General features: G+C 32.0%; 6 protein-coding genes and 1 non-coding gene across 7 annotated transcripts in view; 4 read left to right on the forward strand and 3 right to left on the reverse strand.

The window, feature by feature from the left end:
- NAEGRDRAFT_66740 (uncharacterized protein) overlaps positions 1 to 317 on the forward strand; it is a gene marked incomplete at both ends in the record, with an annotated part of 650 nt that extends 333 nt beyond the window's left edge. Inside the window, one exon of the mRNA XM_002678088.1 lies at positions 43 to 317. Coding sequence (XP_002678134.1) covers positions 43 to 317 — 275 coding nt within the window. The remainder of the gene's footprint in view (positions 1 to 42) is intronic.
- A 52-nt stretch (positions 318 to 369) lies between these two features.
- Positions 370 to 1,068, reverse strand: NAEGRDRAFT_66741 (uncharacterized protein; the record flags this gene model as incomplete). The annotated part of the gene is made up of 1 exon (XM_002678205.1): positions 370 to 1,068. One exon carries the CDS (start codon positions 1,066 to 1,068, stop codon positions 370 to 372), a length of 699 nt encoding a protein of 232 aa, XP_002678251.1.
- Positions 1,069 to 1,757: 689 nt separating this feature from the next.
- Positions 1,758 to 1,831, reverse strand: NAEGRDRAFT_t270. Its single transcript has one exon. It is a non-coding gene; the product is annotated as a tRNA-Val (tRNA).
- Positions 1,832 to 2,028: 197 nt separating this feature from the next.
- NAEGRDRAFT_66742 (uncharacterized protein) lies at positions 2,029 to 2,709 on the forward strand (the record flags this gene model as incomplete). The annotated part of the gene is made up of 1 exon (XM_002678089.1): positions 2,029 to 2,709. One exon carries the CDS (start codon positions 2,029 to 2,031, stop codon positions 2,707 to 2,709), a length of 681 nt encoding a protein of 226 aa, XP_002678135.1.
- Positions 2,710 to 4,074: 1,365 nt separating this feature from the next.
- NAEGRDRAFT_79477 (uncharacterized protein) lies at positions 4,075 to 4,650 on the forward strand. Its single transcript, XM_002678090.1, has one exon. The coding sequence runs from the start codon at positions 4,165 to 4,167 to the stop codon at positions 4,489 to 4,491; it is 327 nt and encodes a 108-aa protein (XP_002678136.1). The 5' UTR covers positions 4,075 to 4,164; the 3' UTR covers positions 4,492 to 4,650.
- A 200-nt stretch (positions 4,651 to 4,850) lies between these two features.
- Positions 4,851 to 6,182, reverse strand: NAEGRDRAFT_66744 (uncharacterized protein; the record flags this gene model as incomplete). The annotated part of the gene is made up of 1 exon (XM_002678206.1): positions 4,851 to 6,182. The coding sequence occupies one exon, from the start codon at positions 6,180 to 6,182 to the stop codon at positions 4,851 to 4,853; it is 1,332 nt and encodes a 443-aa protein (XP_002678252.1).
- A 237-nt stretch (positions 6,183 to 6,419) lies between these two features.
- NAEGRDRAFT_48540 (uncharacterized protein) overlaps positions 6,420 to 8,793 on the forward strand; it is a gene marked incomplete at both ends in the record, with an annotated part of 3,491 nt that continues 1,117 nt past the window's right edge. The window contains 3 exons of the mRNA XM_002678091.1: positions 6,420 to 6,535; positions 6,658 to 7,311; positions 7,599 to 8,725. Coding sequence (XP_002678137.1) covers positions 6,420 to 6,535; positions 6,658 to 7,311; positions 7,599 to 8,725 — 1,897 coding nt within the window. The remainder of the gene's footprint in view (positions 6,536 to 6,657; positions 7,312 to 7,598; positions 8,726 to 8,793) is intronic.

Raw genomic sequence — 8,793 nt, forward strand, 5'->3', positions numbered from 1 at the left:
TTCCAAAAGGAAAAGAAGAAGGTTGAAAAGGCTGCTGAAAAGAGTCTGCTGCTTCTAAGCCAAAGACTGTTGCTGTTTCTGAATTCTTAGATACTGCTTCAATTGAAAAGATCAAGGAAAGAAGAGATAAGGAATTGTTGGAAGGTCCAAAGCAACCAAGAGGTCCAAGACAAGACAGACCAGAAAGAACTGATAGAAAGGGTGGTAAGCCACAAAACAAGGGTCAAAAGGGTGCCAAGCCAGCCTCAGGCCAAAAGAAGCCACGTCCAGTCATCAACAAGGAAAAGGACTTCCCTGCTCTCAGCCCACAAAACTAAATTTGTTGAACCTAAAAAAAACCATATAAATATAATTTAAAATTCTTAAAATTTATTCATAATTTATTTTAGCACTTTTCCATGTTTTTCCCCAATTTTCATCTGTTTGAATATGACCCTTTCTTACATACTTGGCAATATTTCGTTCAAAATCCTTGTTTGCAAATGTTTGAGTTGATTTGATAACAAATCCTTCTAGACCTTCTCCTCCTCCGACTTGACTAATCTTCTTATCTTTAATTCTTTCATCCATCCATTGTTTAATTTCATCAAGAGAAGTGAATGTACCTCTGTATAGAACTGGAACAATTGGAACCATACTCGATAAATCATTATCATTAATAAAATTGATCATTTCATCCCATCCATACCATCTATTATCTTGTAAATCTAAAATTGCAAATAAATAAAAGTATGATTTCAAATTATTATATTCTATAGAGTGAATTCCGTACATATTCTCTCCAAACAATACTAAATGATCAGGTATCAGAAATGAAAATTGAGAATATAATTGTTTGATAGGTCCAAAACTTGCATGTGTTGCCTCCTTATTTGTTGTTCTAGCAAAGATCTTTCCTTGAAATAATTGACAATTGCCACCATCCATCTTTTCGGTAATAATCACTTCTTGACCAACAAATTGTGTACAATGTTGATTGGAAAGTACAACATCATCATCTTGATGTTCGGGAGAGAATGGTAAATGTGGTGTTTTTGGATACTTTTGTGTTTGAAATTTAGATGCCATTATTATTAAAAGTGTTGATTGTTTTTTTTGATTTTCTTGTTCTCAATAGTAATTTAAAGATAAAGTATTCTGAGATTCAAATCTATATTTAACTCTCAGTTTTGAATTTGAAACTTTTTTACAACAAATGTTTATTTAACAGATTCTGTTAAGTTCAAATGAGTTACATATTCCAATCCTCACTTTCAACAGTTTTCATCAAATAATTAAATATATTGAAAGTGGGATCACATAATCCATTCCTCATTATACTTGCAGGCATCAATGGCAGGTATCCATAGCATTAATCATCAATGAAGAACCTCTAATATCAGTGAAATTGGAGGCCTTGTTTGACAGCTGGATATCATTTACATAATATGATGCTTTTAAGGAATAATCCATAAGATAAGATCCAGAAAATTCGTGAAATGATTTAACAAGTAGTAAATCAATACTATTTCATTGACTTTTGCTCTAGTACCACTATTATACCAATTCAATTTTTGATGGCTGTATGTTAGCCAATCTGTTTCTGATTGCTGTGCTAATAGTTTGAGTGTATTGAACAATATTTGTTGGACCTATCACTTGATACAGCTTATGTGGGTAATTGAAAGTTTAACTAAAATAAATAAATAATACAAAAGCTTCAATAATTACATAAATAAAAAGCTTCAAAACTGTTCGCGTTTTAAAGAAATAAAAAATACGCCGTAAGGGAGTCGAACCCTTGACCTTCAGCGTGTAAAGCTGACGATCTAACCAACTGATCTAACGGCGCTTGCAACATTTCCAAAAAATTTCCTAACTAATCAAATCAACATTAAAATCCTAAATGTAAACTTGTCCTTTTTCTTGTTCTTAATAGCTATCAGTAAAGATAAAGTAAATTTTCATTTCTTCTCCTCACTTTCAATAGTTTCATCAAATAATAAATTTATATTTAAATAAATTCGCAAATGAACAAGAAGTAAAAAAATGCCTAAATTCTATTGCGATTATTGTGATGTATTTTTAACAAATGATTCAATTTCTGTCCGAAAACTTCATTGCAAAGGTTGGAGACATAAAACCAATGTAAGAGCTTTTTTTGCTCAATTTGTTGGAGATCCTACAAGTGCTCTCATGGTTTCAACTCAACAAGTGCCTAAAGAAGACGCAAAGGAAGTTCCAAGTTTAATGATTGGAGTACAACCCGAACAAATGATGATGGGTGTACCTTTACTAGTGAATGGAATGCTTGTACAAAATGGAGTTATTCTTCCAAATCCTTCAGCATCAGGAACAATGATGATCTTACAAAATAATTTATCAAATACAAACAATAATCAAACAATACAAACATCATCAACAACAACAACAACATCATCTTCTGCTGCTAGTAATCCTACTCAACATATTTCTAATAATGTACTTCATGCAATAGGTCAAATGACAAAAACACCAGAAAATTCAATTCCTCCATTCCCTGATACCTCATTCAAGCCACCATTTGCAGATGAAAATTCACAACAACCAAATTGGTTTTTATTTCCTCCACCACCTCCTCCTCACTTGATTAATTTATGTCCAAATATTCCACTTACAGGAAGTTATCAGCAAACAGCACCATCACCTCCATTCCCATACATGTTACAAAAACAAAAAGTTGTAAATTAATTGATCAATGTCACTAAGAGTTTGAATAATTGCAATTACCACAAAAAACAGATGGGATTTGCACTTAATAAAATAGCCATTTCTGTTCTCAATCTTGTTCTAAATATTTCATAATGTGAAATTCATAAATATTGTGTTTGCCTCAATGATTTTGAACTATTTGTTTGTTGGACCATCAAGTCAATCTCATCTTTTAATTATTGTTTAATGTCTTGTTCTTTTAATTTCATTACCGTGAAAGGATGAATGGTGATATTAATCAAGATTGTAGATATTTTTTTAACTGAAGGAGATGAGGATTGGTTGACTTGTTGTGAAAATTAAGGTAATGGTCAAGCAAAACTGTAAACACCTTACAATGTGACTCACTACAGAAAGGCTCTAAAATGTTTCCAATAAGTGCATTTAGTCCAGTTATTCACCAACTCCTTTAGTGAATTGGATTTATTCGAATCATCATATTTGACCACAAGACCGACGTGGACTTCCTCTATTGGAAACCTCACACAACCAATTCATACTTGAACAATAACATCCGTAGTTTAACACGAAGTGAACAGTAGTTTGATTTGTAAACTTGTCAATTGAGAATCTACTTTTTTAAAAAATCTGTAGTTGAATTTTGGCACTTTTTAATTTATTTCTTTTATTGGTTTGAAATCACATGAAAAAGAAAGACAGACCCACATTAATTTCAAAATAACAATTGTCACTATTATACCTTCATTTTGATGTTTCAGTCCGTTCCTTCTATTTTTTAACACGAATCTCTTAATTTACCAAAATTTTCTAATTTCAGTAAATTGTGCACAAATAATCACAAACATTTCTTGATTGGATTACAAAGCAACAAAAGCAACACGGCTCCCAAAACTCACTCTTATTGTATTGAACTATAAAGATGTTTCATCATTGTAACATATATTCTATTGGTTCGCCCAACCATTTAATACTACTGCAGCATTTACTTGAGAGCTGTTGTAGTTGAACTGTAAAACTGTAACAATTAGCTTATCCACACACACATCGTGTGAACATCAACGTTTAGAGCCGTTAATGGTTCAGTGCAGTGGTTGAAGAAGAGGAGGTTTCACTGATGTGATGTAGTTCAGTGTGTGAAGGTAATAATAAGTATTTTTGGGTAAATCATGAGAGGCTTCAAGAAGAGCACTGCAATAGGTGTTAATAACATCAAATTGATGCGCATCGTTTAGGCGCCCAACGAATCCTGCAGTGCATTAAACAGGTCGTTCAACGGAGCAATTTGTACCAACACCAAAATTTCTGGCTGGTTATTATTATCTTTGTTGTGTGGTTTTAAAAAGAAGCCGACGCAGTAATTTTTTATTTATTCATCCAAAAAAACACAACAACAACATTGCCACACAGCAACCAATAGCGAATTGATTGCCCGCCATTTTTCACTTCCAATATTCACTCGCACTCTAGTCTGAAATGTGTCATCCACAAACTATTCAATATCAAACCATCGAATGTGCTTCACCAAGTTTACATTTTGTGAATCCAAAGATAATGTTTGCTAGTACTCCTGTTTCAAAAAGAGTTGTTCAACCTCCAGAACAATTTGCAATTTATAAGAGAGCTAAGGAGGAATTGAGAAGAGATACACATAATCAACTTTTAATGGAACAAGCTTCTGGACAATCATATAAGAATGTTTGTCGTAAGCTTGTTTTTGATAATATGGATGATGATGATGTCACAATTACATCACCATCTAACTTTCAAATCCATACTCCAAAGTTGTTTGGTCAACCATAATTTTCCTTCTAACATCTACCCCCTACCTACCCTGTAAATTATTCCCTCAATTTTGAAGTATTTATTTCTCTAGGCATGCAACTGAGTAACTTGTAAATATCTGAATGACATTTTGGTAATAAACATTAAAGTCAATTTTCACCATTCAACACATAAAAAATGTTATTTTAGCAATGAACCCCTAAATCGTTTGGGCTTCTAGGGGAATTCGCTCTTACAACCTTCAACTAAGAACAAGCAAAGAAGTTTCACACAAGTTGTTGTAATCGATAGGTGAAACTACAGATAATCCTTCCTTCCATTGCAAAACTGTAGATGATTTTATTGTGTACTAGATTCTACTTCATTGTCGAACATTCTTATAATTTTGATACATTTTGAAAAGAGGGAAGAAATCTATCCACAATAACTGACCATCTCTGATTAATATCAATTCCTTGTTCTAATTTTCTTGATACTATTTCTCTGATTCCTGTATTCGAATTTTGTTTGAAAAGATTGAAGAGCATTAAAATTTCATCATCTGTTAATCTAAATAGAATGCATGAAGCTGTGGATGGCGAAATATTTTGTTTCACCGTTAAATAGTTGAAGGCACCATTTAAATATTGTTTGCTTCTCATTAGACGAAACAATCCAATAAGTGTCAGTATTATGAATGGTATCTTTGATACTCTGGCAAACCATCTTGGAAAAGATGGAAGATCTGATGTGATACTAATGATTGAAATCAAGTAGAAAAGCAATGACTCTGATGAACCTCTTGTAATTGGAGAAAGCAATTTCCTAAGTCTACTTGGTGAAAGAGAGTAAGCAAACTCTTCCTCAAACATTTCAGATCCAACACATTCCCTACATGCATGTATAATTTCGTGTAATATCAATTCGTTTCTATCGAGAGAATAATATATTTGTTTATCCTTGAGAAGTGAATGTAATTGAATGAATACTCCAAATCCTTTCACAGAAATACTAATACCTCCACTTGTCAATGGAAGTGAGTTGCTTTCATAAATTCCAGGAATCCATAAACAATTTTGAATTCCAAATTTTTCTTTCAATGGCTGTGTTACTTCTGCATTTTGAAAATGTTCCACAGGAATAAATTCATTCTTTCCCTTTAGGTAGATTTTTCTATATGATTCACATTTTAAAACTAGTCTAATTTGTTTGATGATAAATGAAATATACTCGTGATATGTTTTGGTTTTACCCCAAATAAATCCACATTTGTCAAGATAGATCAATATTTCTTTTGGAATTGGTTGACCATCTTTCAACTCGTTCAGATATTTAATAATTGTTGGCAATTCCTTATTAATCGTCATTAACTGTACAAATTGAGATTTTTCGAGTGTGGTCAAAATATCCACTCCACCTCCCAAAGATTCTACCAAACTATTTACAATAAATTTAACATTTAATTCCAACCAATTATTATTCAATATAGTATTCAATGATTCTTTCCGACCTTGAACATCAACTTTAAAATTATTCAACCATTTAAATATCCTATTCTTGTTCTTGTAATAATAATCATCCTGATATTCATCTTTAAATAATAAGAATAGCAAACTAGTCTTGCTCTTTACATAAACAATTAGTAATTTCAGAATTTCAATCCTCATCAAATCCAAGTCTTCTTCCGATCGATCAACATTCGGAACAAGTGCTTGTTGTTTAATTTTCATCCTTTATGCATTGGTGTATAGGGAATATTTTGAAAGGCTTTAAATTATTTTTTTGAATTACAAATAACTAATAAGAATTAACAAATATATTATTGAGGAAGATTGTGATGAATGTTTGATTTATGTGTATGATTGATTCATCTTTTAAAATTTCAAATCTAGCCTTGATCCTCTTTAATACAATTTTTCATTAAAATTTATTACAAAATTAAAAAAAACTAGGCTACAAGAAAGAGGATGGATAGAGGAGGTTCATCATCCAGTCAAAATGATCTGATGAACTCTCCGAATAATACAAATCCAACAAATTTAGACTTGTTCAATATTATTAAAGAGTTGGTAACAAAAGTAAAGTAAGTGCAAATTATTGTAAAGAATAGAGAGGATTTATTAATAATCGGAATAGTTCGTTGGAAAATCAAGTGACTGATCTTAAAAACCAAATTTCAGCCTCTTCTTCTTCATCATCTAATAGTAATAATAATAGTAGCGAACCTAAGAAAAAGAAAAAAGAGGAAAAGAAATCAAAGAAAGAGGATAAGAAGGATGTTAAAACCAAAGAAAATAAGAAAACAAAGAAGAATGAAAAAAAGAAAAAGTCACAACAATTATCTCCTTCTACACCGCCTCTACTTGAGCAACCTCTTCCTCCTCCTTCTGTAGAGATTCCGATTCCTAGTGCTGAAGTGTTGGATGATTTAACGCCTCCGATTATGGAAGAAACATGTGAAGTTTCCTTGTTGGCACAACCAAATTTTGTTGAGCAAATGCTTCAAATGGATGAAATTGAGGAAGATAGAATGTATGAATCTCATTCACATTATGAACCTGGAGATGAGTATGAAAATGTAATGGATTTGGATGAAGCTGAATATTGTGATATAAGTGATGAAGATCCAGAAAGAATAGAACATGCAAGAGAGGAAGATCTCTTGAAAAGAAAAGAGGAAGAGGAATGCACAAATGAGGATTTACTTGGATTATCAAAGCAATTCCCTCAAATGATGTTGGATAAATTATACTCACATCAAAAGAGAGGAGTAAAGTTTCTTTGGGAAAATCTTGCAAAGGGAAATGGCTGTATTCTTGCTGATTTTATGGGCATGGGAAAAACTTTACAAACAGCTTCGTATGTATCATGATCATTATGAAATAATTTATTAACATTGAAAGATTTTTACATATATTTTTCGCTGAGAAGCAAGCTAAAACTGCTCTTATTGTTTCACCAGCATCTGTAAATACTCATTGGGAAAGAGAATTTAAAACAATTGAAAAATGGGTTTCTGATCCTAATATTTCATGTATTAAACCTTTCCTACTCTCATCAAAGAACTCAATTCAGGATAGAAAAAAAACAACAGCAAATTGGCAACAAAATGGTGGTGTTATGATAACATCCTATGATATGTTTAGAACACTTTGTGTAGATGAAGATTTTAAGGAATATTTACTAAACCCAGGACCTGATGTCATAGTTTTGGATGAAGGGCACAAAATTCGTCATTTATCTTCAAAAATTACTCGTGCTTTAAACTCTGTAAATACACAAAAGAGGATAATTTTAACTGGATATCCATTTCAAAACAATTTATTGGAATATTGGACAATGATTAATTTTGTATGTCCAATGTACTTGGGAGAAAAGAATGAATTCAAGAGGAAATATTCCAAGCCAATTCAAAAAGGACAACTCTCCAAAATACCCTATGAACGTAGAATAGCTAGAAGAAGATCATGGCTATTATATGAAAAAGTTAAATCCATCATTTTGAGAAGAGATGCATCCCTTTTGAAAAAGTTGTTGCCTCAAAAACAAGAAATTCTATTGACCTTGTCAAATAGTGAAATTCAAAGAAAAATGTACAAAATTCTGATTGATTCTCTCAAATTAATTGGAAAGCCGAGTATCTTCTGGACCTATGATGTGGTTATCATGCTTTGTAATCATCCAGATGTTCTGTATAATTACTATAAGTGGAAAGAAAAACAAGCAGAAACCCAAAAAATTGAGAAGGAAGCCAAAGATTCTAAAAAGAAGGAAAAAGAATCGTATTCAGCTGAAGAAGAAACAAATAATGGTGAAGTGTTTGATCCCTCAATAGATGATGAGGAGATAGAATCATACATAGATAAAGAGGTTGATACTGGGGAAGAAGGAAAAGAACCTCAAAAGAAGGATAGTACTGAAGCAATAGCAAAAACTATTTTATCAGAAATATTTAAATGTCCAGAAAATATGGGATACAAGAGAGGAGCACTAGATAATGGAGGTAAAATGATACTCTTATTCAGTGTTATGTTTCAATGTAAAAGCGTAGGAGATCGTCTCATAGTATTCAGTAGAAGTATTAACACCTTGAATTTCATTGAAAACACTCTTAAACGATACAATAAGGATAAGGATGCAAAAGGTCAACTTAATTTTATGCGATTTGATGGAAGTACTCCATTTGATCAAAGACAATCCTGTATCGATAAGATTAACGATAATACTAACAATATTACAGTTCTACTTATTTCAACACTTGCCGGTTGTGAAGGTATTAATTTAATGGGAGCAAATAGAGTTGCACTCATTGATGTAAATTGGAACCCTTCTCATGATAGT

This window comes from Naegleria gruberi, assembly GCF_000004985.1.
Source record: "Naegleria gruberi genomic scaffold NAEGRscaffold_19, whole genome shotgun sequence".
Classification (NCBI taxonomy): domain Eukaryota; phylum Heterolobosea; class Eutetramitea; order Acrasida; family Naegleriidae; genus Naegleria; species Naegleria gruberi.

What these genes read in the sequence shown, in the direction of transcription:
- NAEGRDRAFT_79477 (XM_002678090.1), top strand. Translation starts at nt 4,165, where the DNA reads ATGTGTCATCCACAAACTATTCAATATCAAACCATCGAATGTGCTTCA.